The sequence below is a fragment of the Branchiostoma lanceolatum genome, chromosome 13, assembly GCF_035083965.1.
Source record: "Branchiostoma lanceolatum isolate klBraLanc5 chromosome 13, klBraLanc5.hap2, whole genome shotgun sequence".
NCBI lineage: Eukaryota > Metazoa > Chordata > Leptocardii > Amphioxiformes > Branchiostomatidae > Branchiostoma > Branchiostoma lanceolatum.
The window spans coordinates 11,046,526-11,070,114 of record NC_089734.1 but is presented as its reverse complement, the minus strand read 5'-3'; the positions used below and the strand labels follow the sequence as shown (position 1 = coordinate 11,070,114).

Sequence of the window (23,589 nt, the reverse complement as noted above, 5' to 3'; positions counted from 1 at the left end):
TTAGTCTTAATGCTAGCGTGGCCTAGCTAACTTTCTTATCTGCACAGTAGTGGAGCTAGCAACGCCTTGGTTAGATAACAGTTTCCCCCTCTTGTAGACGGCCGTCACCCAAAACCACCCACCCAACAAACGTCCTGACTAAGAGGGGTCACCGACACTTTGCAGTTGTCATAATTATCCACCACCGGGTTAAACAAACGTTTTGTTCGTTATTTGTACTTCTGTGAACCCCGTTATGGTGATTCTATGGTGTCTGTGCGGCTCCGGTCCGCGGCCTCCCCGCCTTTGCTCGCCCCCTGCCCCGTAGACAAAGCCCGGCGGTAACCAGGCTAAGCACTGCTCTTACAAGAGCAAGCTATGGGAAACACAGCCTTGTTTTCACAGAGCGCCTACAGAGAAAGGGCGGAAATATTTGAGTGCATTCAGTGTTGCACCTCTTATTGTGTAAGTGCTGGATTATTTTGCGTCCAAGTTTCAATAGCAGCACTTGGACATCAAAGCCGAGCAGGGAAGGCACACCGGTTGCGGGTTCGAGTCCCATTGGTCCATAAACAGATTGGTATACACCGTCACTTTGTTGGTAAAATACGAGAAGAAAGAACATTTTCTAAATATTGACTTTAGGGTATATCGTATCATTAGCTTGTGGGTAATTAATGTGTATTTCAATGGACGTGCTATAGCGGTACTCCAGGCTTGGAAGTGGTGATATTGTCTCGCCGATTCAAACCCTCGCCGATAGAACAACAGCGAACCCGACAGCTTGATCAATAGAAAGGATAACAGAAAAATCTTCGCCGTCTGAAGGAATAACAAAATCCGACGAAAGAAATAACAAGCGCTTACTAACGCCTCCGACACGGCCTTTTTGTTGGTCTGAATGCTACCAATAACAGAAAAGAAAGTGTCGGGAGAGTTTTGCGGTGCCAATGACTTAGGTTCCGGTCTATAGGACCACCAAAGAAACCTGTCAAAAAGGGTCCTCCCACCCATATTTTCTTACAATAGACCTGAGGAGAAAAAGACAGCTCAGGACTTGTACACTTTAAAGTCTATTACTTTTCTGTTAGAGAAATGGAAGATGATGGCGCAAATGTTACCGTGATTCTGTAAGTGAACGGTACAATATGAAACACAAAGAGTGAAAGACAACGAATAAACAGGTTTGCGACTAGATACACTTTTGAATCAGTGCCACAGTGCTCGGTAGAAATACATCGTTGGGCACTTATATATGTATCAAACATAAAATACGTTAAGTAAAATTTTCAATGTATCCACATGAATAAAACGACAGTGATATAGAAGACATAATTTCTATATCTATATATCCTGTGTCTATTGTGAATTTTATATCATACGAATATTAGTAGATTAAGAAATGTATACTACATATTTCCTGGTGACGTGGCTTATTTGACATCTTCTCTTGTACATTTTGAGCGTGCAGAAATAAGTATTCGATAGAAAGAAATGGAAACAATGCAATATTACTGTCCGTTACAATGGCTTGGGCAATATAACTCCGTACCGGCATTTTTTTTATGAGAACAAGGATTTTGCGAAAGAGAGAGTTTGTCTTCGACTGAGAGGAAAAACCGAGAAAATTGAAAATAGGAGAAAGAGCGAGGTACATTTCAGCTTGAGACAAAAATCCGTTTTATCCGGGCAACTGTAGTTTTGATACTGTTGGAACCCCCTCACGATCTAGAAAGTCGTGAGATTCCAAGAAAAGAACTACATCAACCAAGATATAGAATATACAAACTTGGACAGAAACAAATACACTGCTTTTTCAATTTGAAGACTGGAAGAATTGAAAAGCGCAGTCATATTGTGGTTCCAAGCGAGGAGTGTGAGAGAGTTCTTGTTTTTGAGCGCGAGAACTAAAGTTATGTCTATCCTCGTACATTTATAAAAGTTAGTACGTTTTTGTACTTCTTTCAAGTATCAACATTTGTTGCACACTGAAAGGCTTTCATTTGGGAACAGTTTTTCACTTATCTGTCTATGTTGATATAGATGGATCCCAATGGTGTGGGGTGTCTTAAACTACATTCTTATCAGTCATGAAAATTTATACAAACACAGTCAGTAATTTTTACAAATAAGAAAAGGAAACAACAATATGAAGCAAAAAGAAAAGTGGAAATAGAAGGAATGACAACCCGGCAAAGTAAAGTTTCATATTTGTCACATTCTGGTGCATAGCAACGTGATAGGAACTGGTTTTGATACAGTCTTGGTATGCGCCTTATAAACAACCATTTTCTAATCTTTTAAAGATGGTTTCTCCAAGAAAGCGACACTTAAAGTTAATATATCTTTAGAATACCTTTAAATGTGACGCAAAAATTCTCAAACTTTTATTGAACGTTTCATTACGTGTATAAGTTTGTGTCGAACGTTAAAGGGAAAGACAACTATAGATAACTTTATATAAGTCTAAATTGAATAAGACATAAGTTAATTTCGGTGTTTAAGTGATATTCTTTACCTTTATCTTCGGGTCGCATGTCTTTCATCCTTCGTCTTGTGAGATAGACGACTGTCTCATCCTCCTTGGTTTGTCTTGACCGAGACTTTCTTGACCGCGACGAACCTTTGGTCTTCACCGTGCCTGTGTCGTCCTCTAAGCGGGCCTTGGACGCGCCAGGGCCCAAAGGATCGTTCTCGTTCAGTACGTTAGTCAGATGCTCGATATACTGAGAAGCGAGCCGCAATATTTCGATTTTAGAGAGTTTGTTAGCTGGGGTTGGCACCGGAGTCGGGATACAACAGGACAGCTGCTGTAGCGCGTCTTGGACGGATTTTGTACGGTACCTCTCCCTGGCGTTCGCTGCCTGCCTCTGCTGACTCAACCCGGTGAGCCTTGCCTTCCGACGCCGTCGTTTCCGACCACGAGTTTTGCCTGGATTACCTTCGGGGGAGGAGGGCAGGTCCCCCCGAGGAGTGAGGTCTTGCTCCCCGGACCCCTCGGTGTCGGGGTCTCTCACCTCGCGCGCCGCCGCCATTGTTAGAATATTTACCCACCGTTGTTTCCAACTTGTTCCTCCCGAGACACTTTCATGGTCGATTCAGCTGAAGTCAAGTAACGACATCCGACGAATTCGTGACGAAGCCTCTGATTGGTCGAATCATACAAGAGCTTACGGAGATAGGTTACAATCTAAACAACACGCACCAATGACAATTAAAAGCTGTGCCTTTCCTATCATGACTAAATCCGCGAAATTCTCTCTGTATGTGGGGATCTGATGGTGAAAACGTGTTGCCTGCCCCCAGCTTTGGGAAATAGCGTTCACCTGCGTCCATACAGCCTTTGTTACTGTTCTATAGCACACAACAATGACTTCCAGCCAACAGTTAATGTGATATATATCCCTTTCTTGCGTACAATCGAACAAACTGTCATTGTATTCGGCACCTCTGGTCAAAATCCTAAACACGGCTTGAAAATTGAAAATTTTAAACTATAATCCAATAACAGACATATTTAAATGAAAACACCCGTTTTCGGGATTATTCTTGTAAACATATGAACCCTTTGAGGAAAGTGGTTTTGAAAGAGATCAACTAAGTATGACTCGTTTCTGTTTTATACAGTGTTGCGGGTATTTTGATATGTTTCAAGGGAAAACTTTAATCCGTTTAATGGAATTATTTTTGTGATTCTTCATTATTCTCACGCGTATCATGTCCAGATATATCGGCCCTGTAGTTCGCCCATATCTTCTTAAGACTGTCGGTAAAATCTTAAGAACGCGGCATCTTAAACCAAAACTTTCTCCTCGCCAGCGGCTCTCCATGAAAGGAAGATGTTTTCTATTTATGCTTGAATGAGTTTTGACAGAAAATGATAGCTTTTGCATCGTTGAAATTCTTGTTGATATTTCCTATAGGGCCCGTCAAGAATTACTGATACCCTCCTCTTAACAATATCCATTACTTCAATCAGGATCTCTTTATTCGTTGAATAGAAATTACTTCTTTATGGGTTTCACCGGTACCAAATTTCGTTTTTCTAGACGGACTGGAATTGTGACACTTGGAAATAGATTCGTTCACGAAAATACCTGCAACGTTAGCTCAATTCGTAGCAGCTTCACAGTTGAGCTCCTGGTTCCAATGAGTTGGAAACTGGGAGAACTTGGTTTGATTCCGAGGAAGTGCATTCTGGTTGGAGCTGCATTTGTCTTTCGGAAGGGACGTAAAATAAAAGGAACGATCCCGTGATCGAGGAGGTGCCTCGAGCGCGTCAAAAGGCACTACAACAGCCTCATTGCTCAGATGGATATCTACTGGCTGTACTTCAGATGAATAATAAGGGATGATCCCTTAGTATATGTTAAGGCTTTGCCGTCTGACATCTTGAAGCAATTTACGGTGACGAGGATCCGCCTCCTCAATTATAGGGAGGTCCTGCGGGGGTCCGGGGGTTAAGCAGGGTGCCGACACACATGATTATATCGTGATGGATCAGCGGAATATAGGATAACCCACCGTGGATAACTATAACCTCGGACTGCAGGCGCCAGGAAAGGGCGTTTATAGCCTCGTCAGGAAGGCATCAGGGAGAATAACCATAGCCTCGTAGGTCAGGGTGCCGACACACATGATTATATCGAGATGGATCAGCGAATAATAGGATAGCCCGCCGTGAATAAGCATAACCTCGGACTGCAGGCGCCAGGAAAGGATGGCCATAGCCACGTCATATAGGCATCAGAAAAGACAATCGCAGTCTCGTCATGCAGGCATAAGGAAGGATAACCATGGTGTCGTTATGGAGGTATCGGGAAGGCTAAGTAACCATAGTCTCGTAATGTTGGCATCGGGAAGGATAACCATAGCCTCGTCATGAAGGTATCGTGAAGGATGTGGGTGTGTATGTGTGTTGTTTGAAAACTATATAATACTATTTGGTCTAAATGTACTACGGTGCTCAGTATTTTAGCTGTCAAAGTATCCATGTCCATTTCCCTGCCTGACTGTCTCCGGCTTTCCTCCGCTCTCTTGCTCTCTCTCTCGCAGCAGAGAGGGCTAGGGGGGAGCGAGAGAACCGCAAAAATATCACGGCCACTCCTAGCCCTCTCGACCGAAAAATCTGCTTGGAGAATACTTCGAACTGCCCTCAGCACTGGACAGACCCAACAAGGAGATGGACAGTGGGACAAGTTGTGTTTTATACACAGACTATTGGTCAGGGCATCCAGGTTAGACTGTACAGTGACCACAGTCCCTACAGGGGGGCCGGTATCGAGCGGCAGCTTCCTTTAATGTTGTTACCAAACAGTGTACGTCCACACAGAAGCACGCACACCTGCCTCCAGTCGGAAACACCACCCCACGTCACCGCAGTAGGTGTCCGCACCCCCCTGTCGAGTCGCCGGCTGTTCTGTGACAAATGTACCGGTAGGAGTGCATGGGGAACACCGGCCGCCCGACTACACAACCTGCCGGCCGGACAAAAGACCCGCTGACAGGCCTTGTTTACGGGATGATGCATGTGTCTAGACCCGGTGTGGGGAGGGCGGATTTCTGTTACATGACCTTGGCACAAGAAAGGGAACAACGATTCCATTTAAATCCAACCGATTAGATTCAAAGTAAATCATCTAACTCAGCTCTAAGATACGACTGAGGATACCGTATGCAATGTCACTCAAAATGAATACAAAAAGGTTACCAAAATCTCTATTCCGTATGCTTTCCTAACGTATATTGTAACACTATATCAAATACTTATGCTAGCCCTTATTGTATCAGTAATTAGAATGTTAAGTTTTATTCTATACTTCAGTATTTTGTACCATGTTCCATAGTTGTTGCCATACATTGTGTCGTGTACAATTGTCGTGCAATAAAGTTCTAACGTCTTATGTCTTATATTGTATTTTCAGCTTGTCTTTTGGGCCACCTTGAGCCAGTGACCTATGTCTCAGACACATCCATCAAACTAATTACATCCAAGGTCCATCTACAACACTTCCGATTATAAACACACAGAACAACACAGCGGCTTGATAGACTGACCATGATAAACGATGTATACTTGAAGACTAAAACATCCGCTTCTTTTAATATAACGGTACACCGTTTGTATGTAGTAACTCAAGTTTGTATCGTCTAATACAAAGTTTAGTTACATGGTGTCTTTCAAGAATCAATTGAACTGTATTTGTTATAGTAACAGAATAGTCACATTTCTTTGTAATGCTTTTACTTGCAAGTTTGCCGCAAAAGTCGTTTTTCAGAGTTTACGCTAATCTTCGAGTAGCCTTAGAAGGTTGGTGAAGGGAGAGCCCTGGAACTAACTTGACTTCGAGCACATGTTGGGAGGAAAGATCTTCTACGGTAACATTTTCTGTCCCGAACGCACGTATAACCGTCAGGAAAACGTTACGGTCTTCCTTCCTAACATCTGCTTGGAAATTGAATCTATGGCCCGATTTATACTCGCCTTTTCTGAGTCGAGTCCAAGTCACTGAGTCGATTCGGAGCCACTGAGTCGACTCCACATCGACTCAAGAACGGGCCTTAGTCCAATGTCTTGCCCCGATTCCAAGCAAATGAGAGTGAAAGTGTATTAAACTTCCGACTACTAGTAATACAAACGACCATTCAAAATACACATTCAAACTTTCATCACGCCTACTTACGTGATTGGTCTATTGTCTAACAGTTTCCGTCGCGTAAATCTGATTTCAAACATTTACTGTTGGTAAAACAATCGCCTCATCTCGACATCCATATTCAATGATAGAAAAAGAGACTGACACCTCTTAGTGATAATACAAAAGTGATTTTCACAGTTTACGAAAAGACGCGATAATCTGTACAGATTTAGTGTTAACCGCTACCGATACGCCAGCTAACGTTAGCGGCATCCTGAATACACTTCTGGGTAATCTGTTGGTTTTGTAATGGACATCCCGGTGATGAGAAATATATATCTGTTGTCTCTGAACAGAGTTGGAAGGATGCATCCGGCGAAGCAAGATTTAGAATGAAATCTACGTCTGTCTGATTATGATTAGGCTTGTATTCGTCCTTCAATCCTGTAGCTTGGAGTCCAGCCTTGTCGGGAGCGGAGCAAAGCTAACAAGGCTGGATTCCAGGCTATCAATCCTGGCCAAGTGTGCTAGTTCGATATGGTACTGACGTTTACTCTCCACTGTTTCAAATGTGTTAACATTTACTACAAAAGGCAATCGAAAAAAATCATTTGTAAAGTGTAATCAAAAGCGTCTGTTTTTTTTGTGTGTGATGTAATACTGAGATTGCTAGGGGTAGGAGCCGTATCTCCGTACCGACCGACGACTAAAACTATAGCTACTATTGCAATATTTTCTTAATCATCATCATCATCATTTAACTGACGTGGTCGATGTTGGGCCAACTGGCAAATGTCGACGTGAGATGTTGCTGAGGCGGACAGCTGTGAAGTTATGGCGCAGCAATGTCAGGATGGCCGAGCGGTCTAAGGCGCTGCGTTCAGGTCGCAGTCTGGTTCTCCAGGCGTGGGTTCGAATCCCACTTCTGACAACTATTTTTGTGGCATTGTAGTTTAGAACAAAAGACAAAGTCAAAACAAGGTTGACTCTGCTTGTTTCCTATTGGAAAATCTATTTTTTCCCCACCTCATTTACATATCAATTCATAGTTTGCAGTAAAATACCAATTGGACAACAGATCTTGCTCAGTGGTCTGAACGAAATGTAGTGGAGGCTACCTGTTCGTCTGACCGTGTCCAAAATCTGTCCAGTTGCTTGAGTAAGTTGCCTTGTGTATCTTGTTACCTGAGTGTCTAACCTTCATCGATCTAATTATCTTATGGATAACAGCAAACTCGTATCTACTTCACAAGATATCTAGTCTATGTTGTATATGCTTTGAAATGGAGGTAGCATTTGGTGGCAGCATATCAAGAGACATCTATCGGCAAGTAGAAGAACTGTATTGCTTTGTCAGCTGCCCCTTGCGCGTTTTAGCCCCTGTCACATTCGCCATACATGGTATAGGCCAGGTACATTCTAAGCACAGTAGTTGTGGATGTGCCCAGCAAAATTCATGGCGGAAAAGGTTTGCCGTAAATCTTTTTCAGTGGTCAGTCAGTTCTGTCTAGCCTGGGTACCCTCCTCTGTAGTAACCGCTGGCTCAATCTTTTCACTTGCCCACCACGGAAGATTGAGCCAGCGGTTACTGCGGAGGATGATACTCAGGCTAAGTTCTGTTGTAGCGTCGCCAAAATATATTACGACCATGGAAGTTTTTTGCTGATTAAAACCTTTGCTTCTTGGTACGATGAACGTGACTGGTGTTAAGGACACGACATCTATCTGAACAGCATCAAGGTTTCTGTGGCGCAATCGGTTAGCGCGTTCGGCTGTTAATCGAAAGGTTGGTGGTTCAAGCCCACCCAGGGACGTGGCAAGACTTTTTGCCACTGTTTTCAATTTACATTAATTGTCGTTGGAAAAAAACTTCCAACGAAATGAAGAAAAACACACAATCGATTCATCATTACTATGACACACATTCGCGTCATGTTGTTTATTTTTGACTAGACCATGCATCGGAGGCTCAGAGTGTAGCCGTTGTCTGTGTAGTCGGCGGCCCAGGCACCGTTCCCCCACACCGCTCTGGGTTGATCACTGTCGCACCGGTAGGCCACCTGAAAATAAGTCATTTTTAATATGACATTCACGTTTTACCAACTGAAATAACAATGACCAGAGGAAATGCGCTCCGTGATCCACAAGAAAGGACAAGTCCAATTCGGGATGTTTTTAGATGCTTTCTTCACCTGTATCTTGGTAGCCTGTTGTCCAGTGGGCTCAAGGACCTTGGTGCAAAATCCCAGATGGTCTGTGTAGCGTGAATCCCTTTCAACCCAGTCTGAGTCTGGACTGTAACAGCCGACACCATTTGGAAAGCGAGCACCGTTGACCCTAAGACATATGGAAATGTTGGAATATTACTTAGGTGATTTTTTTCAGTCCACATTATGTCAACTTTCTGTCTTCAATTGTTTCATAGAGATACCAATCAAGGTATAACAAAGAGGCTGTTTCGATGGGATTGTTTCTCCCTACCTTTATTCAATGTGCGTAGTTTATGATAATAAGTTTATTCCAAAGTCATGCCCGAAGGCTAAATGCAAATAACATACATAAAAGAACAGGGTACAAAATAGTTATAAAAGCTGCTTATCTAAATTATACAAACGTGATTGTCTACAACTAGTGAAACGTTTGACTTCTCTTTTGTAAGCAATGGAAGACGTATTGTCCCACCTTTTCTATAATTTGTGGGGTTTTGGTAGTTAAAAGAAGAATAGTTTTTTCTTTGTCTGTAAGCTTAGAGAAATTCGAATAGATTTGAGTGGTCTGAATAGACATCTCATTTCGTGCATTATCATGAAATGAACAGTTTGAAATAAAGTGTCTTCCAAGGCATTTGTACTGCAATACTTACAAAGCCTTTCGTATATAGTTAATTTAATATAATATGGCTCTCATCTGCAATAAGGGAGCACGTTAAAGTCTTAATGAAATTGAGACGCACTTAACTCTTGCTGATAGCACAGTAACTGCAGTGCGATATATGGTTAACACCAAAAATAGACAAAGGCTGGCAATACCGAATGGCATAACTATATTGTGATGAGCAGCATCTGACGTAGCATCCTGGCTGCCAGCCTTTTTAGCTTTACTCCACTCTCTGGCGACCGAGAGAGCGGAGTAAAGCGACCGGGAGAGCTATAAAGGCTGGCACCCAGGCTACTTCGGTAGACGCTTGGACCTACTTGATATCATGACAGGTGAAGGCTGTGAACCCGCTGATGTGCTCTATGCTGGTGTTTGCACACGTCACAATCCTGCCAGCTATGGTCTGCTGTTGCCGGAACCCTTAATAAACAGAAGAAAAAAAACGCACGTGAGATAAAAATGGGATCCGTTATCAACGAAATACAACTATATACTGTACATAATAGCAGACCTGCTAGAGCAAGGACCAATGTTATAAGGGCAGCTATTGGAAATGTTATTGTTGAAGATTATCTACATGCAGTTTCACTTGCTCCAACGTTATAAACTTGGAGTTCACCTCCTTGCTGGCAGGCCTGTAGCTGCTGCGTCAGCTGTAGCACCTGCTGCTGCATGTCCTGCACACTCACGCCGTGTTGCCCTTCCAGCTGGCCCAGGATACCTGTCAAATTATCCAGCTGATTCTGGTACAGCTGCAGCAACTCAGCATCCTCCCTGAAAGGGTGTTAAAATGTGGAGACAAATTAGACAGCAAGCTAGAACACCGTTTCTATTTGGAGTACGGTGAATGTTTGTGAGGGAACACTATTCCACCTCCGTACCCTATCATCACGATTGCTCTTCGTTGTTGCAACGTATTTTCCCCCGTCAAATGCTTTCAGAATGCTTAAATTGCTGTGCAAACTCAGGTTCTAGTAGTGGGAGTATCAAACGAGGACGTCATCAAGCAGTGTATACTCATTTCAACACGTGATCCCGTAAACCCAACAAAGTCAACGAGATACTTTATCAATCCTTGATCCAGAGTATCACTCAAAGCAAATTTTTGACACAAAGCACAAAATAGGTAGCTCCTCGCAGAGCGAACGACAGATGAAAATCCTCCTAACGTTACCTGTCCTGTTCCAGTTGCGGTAGGAGACCGGCGAGAGCGATGATCTCGTCCCGGATGATGGTGAACTGGTCGGTCAGCAGCTGTTCTCTGTCCGCCTGTAGCACGTTCAGTTGGCCTGTCAGGTGCTGAATCTGTAGCATCGTGTCCTGGATGTCCACTGCCGCTGTGGTACTGTGGGCAAAATTGAAAAAAAAATGTCCAGACTATGAATGATGTACAAACGGCTGATAGTCACGCCTTCAAGTACCAGAGCTATCAACCTCAAAATACCGTTTGTTCCCGGACTTATCGTTGAGTGGAGCCTGTTACAACCAAATACATTAGAGGCACCCTCACTCGACAGCTTTGAACAATGCTTGCAGTTAGATGATGCAAGAGTTAGATGTGACTGGTCGTTCAGTGAAGTGTCAGTGTGATACAACCAGCTGCTACCGAGCTGTGTGCCTGCGAAGCTGGTGTGTTACGCCGAAGGGCGGTTGCACCGGCTATATAGATGCGGTCATTCTGTCTCTGTTAGTGCAGTCTTCTGACCTTCAGCTTTAGAGTCGGTCCTTCCATCAGTCTCATGTCTAACGGTATCTATATGTTGGAGAGCTATAGTTAGGTATAGCCTGGTAGAACACCTCGACAACAGCAAACATTTTCAACAAGTGTTTTTAGGACAATGTAACGTTATGTAACAGAAATCAAACTCACGGGAAGGCATGGCGTGCGTACAATATGTAGACTAACCTCCTACCTGTTCGCCAAGATTTGAATCGACGCCGTCAGATTAGCGACTTGTTCCTCCAGCTCCTTGATGTAGTGGTACTTGTTGTCGTCCGAGCAGATGTCTGGAGAGGGCGCCATGACGGTACACACACACCGCCCAGACGTGTCTTCTGCCACGCTGTGCACGTGGAAGGTGTCGGCGACGTTCAATGCCTAACAGGTGGTAAAAGAAGTAACTTGAACAGACAAAATTTGTGGAGCAAAAACGTTTGTGCCTCAAAAATAGGTATCTTTCCGCAGAATGCTTCGCTCAATGTGTATCTCTATCAGAGGTAAAGTGAGTTTCAAAAGTGACAAAGGAAAATGAAGACAGCAAATATTTGAATATCTAAGAAAAGGTTTGGCCTTGTTGCGTGACTGGAAAAATACCTGACCACCATTTCTTTCCACAAAGAAAATCACCGCAATCGACGAGAGCAGGCAGGCGGTGACGCAAACCTTAGACCCCATCATGTTGCCGTCTCAAGCTTGAGCCAGAATCTTGGCGTATGTGACGCAATTTGGTCGTTAGTTGCCGTTTTTATACTCTGGTATATGGCGCATGGGCAGTAGCTCATATTTGACAAAACTTATTTCAAGTAGCATGTCTGTGTGCTACATCCTGGCCGATAACAAGTGTACATACCTGGCGTCCTGTTCGTATCGACCACGCGGCACCTTTTACACAACATGTTCATCAGAAACAACTAAACTAAGGCCTGTCAATTGCGTCTACTTAAATATTGTTACAAGACTGGGCATTCATTCATCAAGTGAATCATAACAAAATTATCACCATATGCATTTTGTTGCTAAACCGAAGTGTACATACCAACAATATGGTGATGATATTTATCAGCTTTGTCGGAAAAAAACAGGAAGAATCTATGTGAGGAGTGGTCTTCGCCACCTGTTTTTATTCCACAACCTATGTACATGTACCTCCTTGAAGCTATATGATGCAATGCGCGTTTGCCGCGCTTTGGGAACTTTATCATCTGCATATTTATCAGAAGCTAACCAGTAATATGGCGTCAATCATTAAAATTTGCTATCACAATTGGCCGTAGTAAATTGTCTGACCCTCGCTAAATCGTGTCTCTTTTGAGGTTTGTGACTGATTCTGGGAACAAAATTGTCAGTTTCATCCACTAAAACGACACTTACTATCTGGAGAACATAAAACAAGATATAAGACCAACTTACAAATCGACGTGAGATGTCGATGACGACGACAGATGCAAAAATACAGTTAAGATACGTCGGGCTTGCCGAGTGGTCAAATGCTTTCAGGTCACAGTTTGGTTCCCCGGGCGTGGGTTCGAATCTCACTTCTGACAGAGCAACTTTCTTTAAGACTTCCAACTTGCAGTTCGGTTAACTTTTGTCAGGTTGAGCACCTGTTCTTTGTCCGATTAGGATAGGGCAGAGCCATCAAATACATCATCAACGTCTCTGTGGCGCAATCGGTTAGCGCGTTCGGCTGTTAACCGAAAGGTTGGTGGTTCAAGCCCACCCAGGGACGATACATACATTTTACTTCCATTTCCAACAATCTGAATGTCCTTTTTTGGAGAGGGGTGTGATCTCATTTCTTTAATTTCATCCTACTGCTACGATGTTTTTGCATACACTTGTCGAAAGAACACATTTAGTATGGTTGCTATTTTGAAAATTCTGGAATGTGGGGAATTCATGTTGGCGACAAATTAAAGCACAAAAATGAAATTCATTTTTCAAACAAAATCTTAAAAGACTGGCTCCGACTTCACGTCAGAAGGAATGGCTCTCGCTTATTTGAGGTCCAAAATATTTTGCTGTCAGAAGTGGGATTCGAACCCACGCCTGGAGAACCAGACTGCGACCTGAACGCAGCGCCTTAGACCGCTCGGCCATCCTGACATTCCTTCAACTTCACAGCTGTCTGAGCCAAGAAAAAGTCGTGTTAAAATGCCGATTTGCCTGGCATAACCCACTGCTCATGTCAATCAAATGCCAGCAATGAAGCCTTTACATGGAGAATGCCACTATACATGGTGTGACCGTCCAATATAATAATTATGGAAGTTGCAAGCAAAAAAAGGAGATTTTCCTGTATTGTCAGTAGAAACTACCATAAAACAATAGCTTCAGGAACGTTCCTTGATGTAGTCTTAACGCCATAACAATAGGAAAACACAATGGATATTTCGAAACGACACCTTTCAGAAGAGACATCTATCGAAAATTAGAGAAACTGTAATCTTAGCTGTCTTACCTACCTTGGCCCTGAGGGAGAGAAGAAAGCCATTGATTCAAACGCACAGGTCTCTGTGGCGCAATCGGTTAGCGCGTTCGGCTGTTAATTAATAACCGAAAGGTTGGTGGTTCAAGCCCACCCAGGGACGAGGTACGGCTTTTTGTTTCATAATTCTTTTCGTTTTAGTGCCAATAACATTGATATAGAAAAACAATAAGTAACGCTAACTCATGTAGAAACGTATCACGGTAACATACTAGCTTGCTCGTACATTTAAAACATATTCCTATGTTGATGTCCGAATGTCGACAATTATACGATGTGAACTTCATGGCAATGGGCGATATAGCACAGGCACATGCAACTAGTACTAGTACTACTAGTATCTAACTTATTCAGTAATCTTTATTTATTTCCTATTTATTTTACATAGAATCGCCCAGCTTTAAGTATCTTTTAGAAGGTCGACAGAGATGATACGTTCAGATAGTTGACACGACGTATTTATCGGTCATCTTTCAAACCATCAGCGGCTTCGGATGACATTGAACATCATGAAGATGATGTTGCTGACATTGAGACATCATCAGATAGCACATGGCCCATCATCTTTTAAATCTATATTTGCTGATCACTAGTACGTCCCAGAAAGAAAGTATCGTTACACCACTATTTATATGTATAGGTATGAGCAGACTAGCTGAAAAAAGTTGGTACCCAAGCATTTTCATGATCATCCCTTCATGTATTCTTAAAGTTTGTTTGTTGTTAATTTCATTAAGATCTCCATAAGCGTTCAATTCTAACAAATTTCACACTATTATTCCTGGAGACCGCTTACACATTAAACACATGAAACATAATCAAATTACAAAGAGTAAGAGCAAAATTCAGTCAGTAGCTCCAGATTTAAGGAAAAAAAATTCGTCAGGTATGAAGGGAAATGTGAAAAATTAAGGTACAGTACAAGGTAAAACCGCCCCCCCCCCCCACAAAAACAAAGACTGCAAACATTCAGGCGTTTCTATTCAATTGTCTGCACACTATTCCGTTTCAAATATGGGGCTATGATTGATTGTACCAAAACGGAAGCACGCAACCTTTCTTGGCTTCTGTCCAAGGGACAGCCAGGCTTGTATATCTGCAGCAACTAGAGTGACCATGTGGGCATTCCCAGTACAAGACAGTCTTCTGACAGAGCACGACTTGGTCAACCCAAGGACATTCTTATAAGTGTTGTTTGAAAAGAATCGAGACACAGCGTAAGGTGAGTAATCTCCATTAACATCAATCCCCCGGGTTACATAAATCCGCCACTTTGATAAACAGTGGGCTTGAGAGATCTCTATATCTAGTGAAGTGTGCACAAAAATGCACAGTTTAGATATACAGAAGTGCGTTATACTGGGGGACGTTACCTTTGCTGGAGTCTCAAACGTCCCCCAGTATAATGCACTCGTGTATATCTAAATTGTTACTTGGAGATCTGTTTGGACGTATCTTTCTCCAGGGTGGCGGAATTATGTACCCTGGTGGAATAACGTTAGTAGATGTTTTCTACCAAAGACTTTGGAAAGGGAATAGAATAGAATATAACAAAATTTGATCTGGAGTAACTAGTGTGTTAGATGCATATCACTCGTTTCTGTCAGCAGGTTGACATATTTGGTAACGTGCTGTTTTTGAACTCGTTAGTTCCGAATAAGTCATGGGTGATATTTTCTAACGGTGTGTTAACGTTACCTTTGCCGTGAAGTTCAATGCGTCACCGGGAGTCAAACCTTCTGGACTTGAGCAGGGTGTAGGAACCCTCTGGTCCCAGTTTTCGATAGATTTTCTCATTTTCATGTAGCTCGTGGAATGACTAAATTACTGAATCAATTTTGAAGCAAATTTGGATTCAGTGTCGTTGTTTTCAACAAATATGGCATTATGAGCTTAGAGAAAATGAAGATGAATCCAAATATTTCACAGTTTGTATTATTAAACCTCGGAATTCTTCCAAAAGGGCTATCAAACCCAAATGAAAGTACAACCAACGTTCATCTGTTTGCACTAGAATGCAGCATTGACCGGCATCGACGTATTAAGCATCTTTCTAGCATTGCCAAAAGCTATGCTGTAACAAAACTGAAAGTATTTTAGACGTTTAAGATATACGACGAATACTGAGATACAAGTCTAAGCCTGGGGGCACAGAACTTACGGAGTCAACCGTCTGGGAAACATAAGATCATGGGTTTAACTTAGCTTATATAAGATCATAATGTTTGTTACATCCAGATACGAAGACTATGACGTTACTGCTTTTGGAAGAAATACCATTACTAGTTATCTTCTTGTCAGTTGAAAGGATTTTAAATGTATTCTCGGAATTTGTATGGACATTTGAAAAGATATCAGATTGAATTATCTCATTTGTCTTGACGATTTCTTTGTCTTGAGGCAAATTGAAATTCGAAAAAAAGTTAATGTCAGAAGAAGTATGCTGTACTTACTTGTCACTGTTTACGTCTGTAAAATATAGATGAAAATTTTTTATTGAAACGGGCCAAAATTGATAATGAGGCTTGGTGTAAAAGATAAACAAAGTATGACGGGCACAAATGGAATAAAGTATAACGCAGGCCAGAGAGTATTTGGCGATGTCCTTGGTTATGAAATCTAGATTTCGCACCAAAACGCCCCGAAGTCCAAAATATTTTATCCGCAATCAGGGAATAATTGTGCCACCAGCTTTTGCCGGCAAAGAGACGGAAGTCATTCGTGAAGATACACAGGTCTCTGTGGCGCAATCGGTTAGCGCGTTCGGCTGTTAACCGAAAGGTTGGTGGTTCAAGCCCACCCAGGGACGACAGGAATTTTTTGGACAGGATTGTAGTTTTGTTTCAATCTTTCTTTGGTTTTACCCACAAAATTTCTTCGGAAAAGAAGTCTAAAGTCTTTAAAGAAAATTGTAGATTCATTCCGTGGTGAAAAGAAAGATGACGGTGACATAATATGTCACAGAAAACAGTATCTACTGCATGGTCCAAAAGTTAATGTCAGAAGTGGGATTCGAACCCACGCCTGGAGAACCAGACTGCGACCTGAACGCAGCGCCTTAGACCGCTCGGCCATCCTGACGATTATGAACAATGCACCACCACAAAGATAGAATCTATGTATGACATCTTCTTCATCATCTGGTTAAGGTGCACAGACAGACAGTCTGGCACCCTCTTGGAACGTTCACATAAAACCATGGCGCGGTTTGGTCGGTCATTCAACTTTTCTTAGAAAGTCGTGTGTTATTTCAGTCTATACAGCGTCGTGCGTATTTGTAAGCCCTTTGATCCCTTCATATGTGCTTAAACGCCGCAACATTTTAGTAAAGTACTTGACATCTTAGGGGTCTCTGTAACCTTGGATCTTAAGCGGTGACTAGACGTAAACGGTTTTAAACGATTTCACTGACGATCAATACGAGACAATGAACACTTCCCGGCCAGGTCTATTTCAAAAACATCACTGTGGGTAAGTAAGCCCTGACTTGTTCTTAAAGGGTTTTGACTTACAACAGGCTTATTTTCCATGTTCATGTGATCTTTATACGAGTGGAGTGTGCAATGTATTTGCCTTTGGCACTTCAGTAGATCCGTTCTTACTATGCATTTCCAAGAAAATTGCTTTTTCTTTCCGGCTCAGACAATTGGTGACAGAAATAACTGTAATACACACGGCTCAAGGAGTAAAGCAGTGCGTAGTCGCATTTAACGTTAACTGTTGCGCATAATGTCGAACAGAAATCCAGCTTTTAATTGTGTTCGTCTACGATTTTTAAGATGTATAAACTGTTAAAGCCGGCGTCACAATTCATGCGAGCGTCGGCCGACTTTGTAGATCGCCCGAAGCTCGCCGAATTTCAAAATCGCCCGAGCGTCGACCGTATTTTCCAATGAAAGTCTCGGGCGACGTCCGTCGAACACTAAAAACTAAAAATCCCCCATGAGATTGTACCATCTCTTGGACATGGACGAAGTCAGTATCAACTAACCTGGAAAAAAGGCTAATATTTGGATCAACTTTTATTTCTAAAAATCGCCCGAAGCCCGCGTAATCGACAGGACGTCGGCCGTACTTCGGCCGAAAATGCACATTTGAAGCTCGCCAAGACGTCGGCCGAGCTGAATTTCTTATTTGTGACGGGGGCTTAACGACGTCGACATCATTGAACGTTACTTGTACATAGTATCCTTTTTGTGTCGACTTTACCGTATACGTTGATTGTAAACTACGGCGCAATTCAGTGTCTACTGCAATGCCGTTTTGTTCCATGCTTTTCTTTTATGTAACATCGTTGTTATTACCTAACATTTCGGTGGGGAAACTACCACGTCACAATCACTTTTGTGACAATTTCTCAAACAGAACATCTTACTTGTCTTTCCTTTATATCGGGGTACCTTCGAGATACCCTCGTCTCCAGGTATTGCGGGCTGAAACTTGCCAAATCACCCCCAGACACCTTTAGCTCCTATAATTTCCCCTGAGTCGTGGCGAAACAGCGCACGAAGCCCACACGGAGACGACCCTTGCCCTTCATAGCATACAGAGGACTGAAACGTGGTTTTCAGCACCAAGGACATGTCCAGCTGGCCTTGATTCTGACCCGTGTCAACGCCACAGTGGAAGGTTGAATCTTCGTCACAACTAAAGATCGATAGTTATTGTATCATCTATGTAAGTTAGGATGCCAGAGCGGTTTATAAGGCGCTAGCTGTATTCAGGTCACCATCTAGTTCTAAGGGCATGGATCCAACTCCTACTTCTGATATTATAAATTGTTGGATCAGTTTACTTTTAAAAGCCTGACTCAGAAAGCTTAGGTGCTAGTCAATGTCTTTGCATAACTCTGACATTTTTACTTCACAATTTGTTGAAGAGTAAAGGGACGTATACTCTGTTTTCATAAGCTCAGCGGAAAAGATTCTAGTACCTATGTAGTGACAGTGACAATCCACAGTAGGTATCCGTCCCCTTCTATTTGGCGGCAATTCAAACCAATATTGCCCGGACCACTCGTTCTAGCAAGGGTGACATTTGCGTGATTGATTAGTTGATTTACCAATGACTTTAAATCTAGGAACACGCCATGGAATTTCTTTGGTCCCGTGAAGATACACAAAAGATGTCTCTTATCTGGCGATCTTTCAGATGATAGTTTGGTGTCCATTTTTAGGTATGATGTTCTATGGTCCAGGTGGAACATCATGGTTTTAGGGATCCTGAAGTTTCATGCAAATTTATGCACAGTTGGTAAATTGACTTGAAAACAAAGCGGAAGACACCAATCAGTCGTTCTATGGTACTGAACTGATTATGTACAGGATCTGCTACGAGACGATTTTTTCCAGGTTTCTCCTCCTGGACTATAAGTTCCTGCGTAGTACTGTGCCACCATGAATCATCCATTGATGCCATTGTCCCTTCGTTCTTCCTCACTCTTCATCGCCCACACGTTATTCAAAGAGAAGACAGGACCTGCCGCCGGAATAATAGCAGAAGCATTTCAACAGCACGATAAAGACCATTTCTAGCTTATCGCTGTTTGATTTCCGCTACCACCTGGTACTACTTGAAACACCGGAAGATGCTTTTAAAGCTCTCCTGGCGTGGTAGCGTGCTTTAAAAGCATGTAGCGCACGTAGACCAGTGGTTAGCGGCCCTGCCTCTGGAACTAGAAGTCGTGAGTTCGATTCCGGCTGTGTTGCTCACCCGACATGCAAGATACCGGAAAAGGTCATAGTCTTTAGGGCGGGACGTTAAGCCGTGGTCCACTGTTCATTGTACTTAATTGTCGAAAAGAGCTAGAGAAATTTTCCCGGGACAATGAACCTATCATGAGATATTGTGCATAGTGTCTGTCGTCTCTGTCACGACCAGTGGAAGAATAGCTTTTCAGTGAGCTGAGCTAAACTAGATCAAGATCACTTTCACCTTCACTTTCACATTCACTTTCACTTTCACCTTGACTTTCTTTCCCTTCCTGGCACTTCCTTATACCGCAACCTAACTTACTACCTTTATAGTTGTGCCCATGAGCGCTTCCGTTACTGAAAATGCTACATTTTCACATGATTGACAGTTTGCCTATAATCATAGCTCTACAGTATTGATTTATTTGTTGTGTAAGTGATTACTACACAGTCTAAATGGGAAGAAAATGGTGGACGAGGGAAAACTTATGTCTGTTTATTCTACTATCTTGACACACGAAACCGGAAATGGGACAGCCCTTGGCAAGTAGATAACTTTAAGTCTCCTAAAGTCACAATTCCGCGAATCTCCATGTTTATCTTAATTAAATCTGTGCTGCGATAGACGTGTTAATCTGGGAACGCCTACCTCTCCTAGCCTCCATGGCAGGCTTCGTGGGCGGGCTCTTTTGAGGGCTCAATACATGGTGATTTCTGATTGTACATCAGTTTTCAGATTACAAATTAGACTTCTGATTTTCTAGCCTGTAAGAAACCCGGTAGAAATTAATCAATCTACAACCAAAAAACTGATCTATAATCAGAAAACTAATCTACAATCAGAAATTGATCTACTGAACAGGAAGCCCAAGAATCCTGCTCTTGAGGCTATATCTTCCATTGGAAGTAACTAAATCACACTAAGTGTTAAATGATTTGATTTTACGTGACAAGGTAATAGTAACGTTTGTGTGAGTAGATTTTTATCTTCTAAGACATCAAAGTTAGTCACTTAAGTCGTTCTTAATAATGATTGGGATCTTCCCTTGTCAGTAGATGAAAGATGCGTTGTCGTGATGAAATTGAAACAATCACCTAGTGTAACCTTAAAACAATCACATTGATTTTGTGGCGACTGATATCAATTCTACAGGCAAGGACCGTTGGTGATTCTTAAGAATTTATGAAGTCGATAAAATTCAAGGTTATCTTCAAGGTCTCTTACACGGCTATCTGCACTGTTGTACATGTCTTCTCTAGAATACGAATGACCCAAGAGAACCAGTTACATGTTTCTGAAGGATTCGCGTTGAAGCCACTACATGAAGTCATCCACAGTCTTGAAGGGTTGGAACCTGCGGAAATGGTTTGTAACTGATGTACACAGGAAATGGTTTATCACTGTCAGAATTTAGCTTTCATAGATTATGGACTATCATCATTTATGATATACCAGTCAAACCTGGCCGAGCAACCACCCGGCGCAGGCAACCACCTGCCGTCAGAGGACACACTGAAACAGTCCCGTCCATTTTTACATAGTCAAGACCATCTGACAAGCAATCAACTGTCTTAATCAAATCAGAAACCAATTGATTTGCAGTTCAAAATTGATTGACAGCAGCTGGCAGCCATTTTGAATGGGGATTTCTGCCGGCACAGTTACCCTGGGCTTCTTTTGTTTAGGTTTGGTACGTCTTGGTAACGTTCAAAAGTTACCCCAAAAAAGAATATAATAAAAAATTCCATGTATCTCTTGTCTAGTTTTCCATATTTCATCTTAATTCGTTTATTTATATCAGGATTAACATATCACTATACATGCATCAATCATCCGACCAACTGACCAACTTCTGGAGGAACCACCTGTCCTCATCAACCATTTTTGCCCAGTCCCTTGAGTGGTTGCTTAGGACAGCTTTGACTGTATGCGGTTTCATTTGATTTCGTTCGTTTAAGACTGTAAGTCCACCGGAAATGCCATACGATTCACGTTTACGTACACGTTTTATGATTGAACATTTAAAGATCGCCTTGTCGACTTATACAATGACTCGTTTCCGGTCGTTGTTCTCTTTTTTGTCTGGATTCCAGCGGGTTTTGAGTTGGCGTCAACGTAACTGGAGACGCAGTGGATTCGCATAGTGCCAATTATGAGGTAGACAGAGAGAGAAGGGTTATCCCAGAGGATTTTGAACAACACCTCTGTCCCTCATTAGCTGCAAATTCGGTTATCGTATACCTCATGAGTACTTATGGGGATTCGGCTTGATGATTCTCAGCGGACGAAAAAAGTCTACATTTCTATTGCATAAAACATTAGAGCTTAATACAATAAGGTAGAATGGAAAGTTGGAATGGGTCATCTTTTTATGTTGCCATTAAACATGTATGTGTGTGTGTGCTTGTGTGTGTGTGTATGTGTGTGTGTCTGTGTGTGTGTGTGTGCGTGTATGTGTATGTGTATGTGTGTGTGTGTGTGTGTATGTGTATGTGTATGTGTATGTGTATGTGTATGTGTACGTGTACGTGTACGTGTACGTGTACGTGTACGTGTACGTGTACGTGTATGTGTATGTGTATGTGTATGTGTATGTGTATGTGTATGTGTATGTGTATGTGTATGTGTATGTGTATGTGTGTGAAGGGTAGGATTTCATGTATAATAGAACCGTACCTGGATTCATGAAATATATGTTTGTCCAACCATGGCCCCATGAACATGGTGTCCTTTCAGACACGAAGATCAGCTGATACAGTTAAGAGTGTCCAGTGGCGTCTTCTGCCCATATCTTGTCTGTACAGCAATTTCTGTTGACGTCTTTTGTCACACGGGAACAGTAGAAGCTTCAGTGAAAAGTCGGATTGTTACTCAGCCGAAAGTGGTCTGTCATTCAGAACCAGCTGGATCATCGAAGAACCAAACCACAATATATCACTGTCATCTTCTGGTGCTTTTACAGGTTGACGAATCTATATGCACTACATGTGTGACATACACATATACTGAGTTCTTAGCTACGAGGGCGAGTTGAAATCTGGCACAATTGTAAAGGCGCATATCCTGTTGAGACTGAAATATCTCAATTTGTTGTTCAGATTTTTATGATCGACAGATTTGATTTCAAGATGACCACCCCCCCCCCCCTGGAAGTCTGTCAGAAGCAAAGAGTAGTACAAGGGAGATCCAATTAAAGATTTCCCTGTCCTACTTACTGCACTCAATTGTTCTTTAAGCTTGTAACTAGGAGCCCAATATATATTTATTTGTGGATACTTGCGCGACTTTCCGTAGTCCTCTATTTGTTTTTGTTTTCTGTACATGTTTTTCAGATAGTACAACGTTAACACCACGACAATTAGGATTTTCTGTCCCTTCAAGTCCGAGACAGAATACTTCTTGTTACTTAAGATTCTAGATCGGCGATCTTAGTCAGTTGGGAATACCTCTCATTAAAACGTCTGAAATAATGATCACTGCATCCAGGAATACACCAACATGTCCTTCCTTCAACCTCCTAACATATCCAGGCCTATTAGTGCATGGCGACACACAACCCTCACACAAATTATGAAACATATTCTACCGGTCGTTTCTGCATGGTACTGATATAAAAAAAAGATTTGTGAACTAAAGTTTTAAATATACAAAAGTATGACTATGGTTATTTAACACATACAAAGCAGAAAAATACGTTGGAGAGGGATCGAAATATGTCTAAAAATTATGTAGCCCCCATTAACATTAATCCGCCGGGTTACAAAAACCTGCCACTTAAAAAATGGTTTTGAGAGAGACCTCTAGTGCAGCACTCCCCAGGTATGCGCATTTTAGATATACTGGAGTGCATTATACCGTGGGGAACGTTGGGTTGGAGATCTGTTTAGACGCATCCTTTCATGGTGGCGGGATTATGTACCCTGGTGGAATTATAACGGACAATGAGAATGGGAAGAAAGAACTTAAAAATGACACTGTCTATATTTCCAAAGTAGTCAAAGCGAATTCGTGAAATACTAAAAGGTTGGTAATCTGTCTCCGGTTCTCCGTATTCATACCTTATATAATATATATTTAATACCATATTGTTCAGTGGACTCAAATCTGGACAATACAATAATATTTCATTATATAATTGATTATTATTGTGTATGTTTGGAATTTATATTTGTATACATGCGTAATATTACAAC

The 23,589-nt window shown here is 42.1% G+C and overlaps 1 protein-coding gene, 1 long non-coding RNA gene and 7 other non-coding genes across 9 annotated transcripts; 5 read left to right on the top strand and 4 right to left on the bottom strand.

Annotated features, from left to right (window-relative positions):
* Positions 1-7,464: 7,464 nt before the first annotated feature.
* On the top strand, positions 7,465-7,548 carry Trnal-cag (transfer RNA leucine (anticodon CAG)). Its single transcript has one exon. It is a non-coding gene; the product is annotated as a tRNA-Leu (tRNA).
* An 809-nt stretch (positions 7,549-8,357) lies between these two features.
* Positions 8,358-8,431, top strand: Trnan-guu (transfer RNA asparagine (anticodon GUU)). The gene has a single exon. It is a non-coding gene; the product is annotated as a tRNA-Asn (tRNA).
* An 88-nt stretch (positions 8,432-8,519) lies between these two features.
* LOC136446743 (uncharacterized) lies at positions 8,520-9,917 on the bottom strand. Its single transcript, XR_010757644.1, has 3 exons — positions 9,812-9,917; positions 8,810-8,954; positions 8,520-8,677 (listed from the first exon to the last, which is right to left on the bottom strand). It is a non-coding gene; the product is annotated as an uncharacterized lncRNA (long non-coding RNA).
* Positions 9,918-10,063: 146 nt separating this feature from the next.
* Positions 10,064-11,892, bottom strand: LOC136447637 (noelin-like). Its single transcript, XM_066446677.1, has 4 exons — positions 11,809-11,892; positions 11,408-11,592; positions 10,669-10,839; positions 10,064-10,268 (listed from the first exon to the last, which is right to left on the bottom strand). Exons 1-4 carry the CDS (start codon positions 11,890-11,892, stop codon positions 10,064-10,066), a joined length of 645 nt encoding a protein of 214 aa, XP_066302774.1.
* Positions 11,893-12,869: 977 nt separating this feature from the next.
* Trnan-guu (transfer RNA asparagine (anticodon GUU)) lies at positions 12,870-12,943 on the top strand. Its single transcript has one exon. It is a non-coding gene; the product is annotated as a tRNA-Asn (tRNA).
* A 293-nt stretch (positions 12,944-13,236) lies between these two features.
* Trnal-cag (transfer RNA leucine (anticodon CAG)) lies at positions 13,237-13,320 on the bottom strand. Its single transcript has one exon. It is a non-coding gene; the product is annotated as a tRNA-Leu (tRNA).
* Positions 13,321-13,724: 404 nt separating this feature from the next.
* On the top strand, positions 13,725-13,805 carry Trnan-guu (transfer RNA asparagine (anticodon GUU)). Its single transcript is given in 2 exon segments — positions 13,725-13,762; positions 13,770-13,805. It is a non-coding gene; the product is annotated as a tRNA-Asn (tRNA).
* Positions 13,806-16,437: 2,632 nt separating this feature from the next.
* Trnan-guu (transfer RNA asparagine (anticodon GUU)) lies at positions 16,438-16,511 on the top strand. Its single transcript has one exon. It is a non-coding gene; the product is annotated as a tRNA-Asn (tRNA).
* A 188-nt stretch (positions 16,512-16,699) lies between these two features.
* Trnal-cag (transfer RNA leucine (anticodon CAG)) lies at positions 16,700-16,783 on the bottom strand. The gene has a single exon. It is a non-coding gene; the product is annotated as a tRNA-Leu (tRNA).
* Between the last annotated feature and the right edge of the window lie 6,806 nt (positions 16,784-23,589).

What these genes read in the sequence shown, in the direction of transcription:
- LOC136447637 (XM_066446677.1), bottom strand. Translation starts at nt 11,892, where the DNA reads ATGATGGGGTCTAAGGTTTGCGTCACCGCCTGCCTGCTCTCGTCGATT. An exon ending in ATTCAAATCTTGGCGAACAG is followed by an intron (nt 10,840 to 11,407) that starts GTAGGAGGTTAG and finishes TTTTGCCCACAG; the next exon opens with TACCACAGCGGCAGTGGACA. An exon ending in CCGCAACTGGAACAGGACAG is followed by an intron (nt 10,269 to 10,668) that starts GTAACGTTAGGA and finishes ACACCCTTTCAG; the next exon opens with GGAGGATGCTGAGTTGCTGC.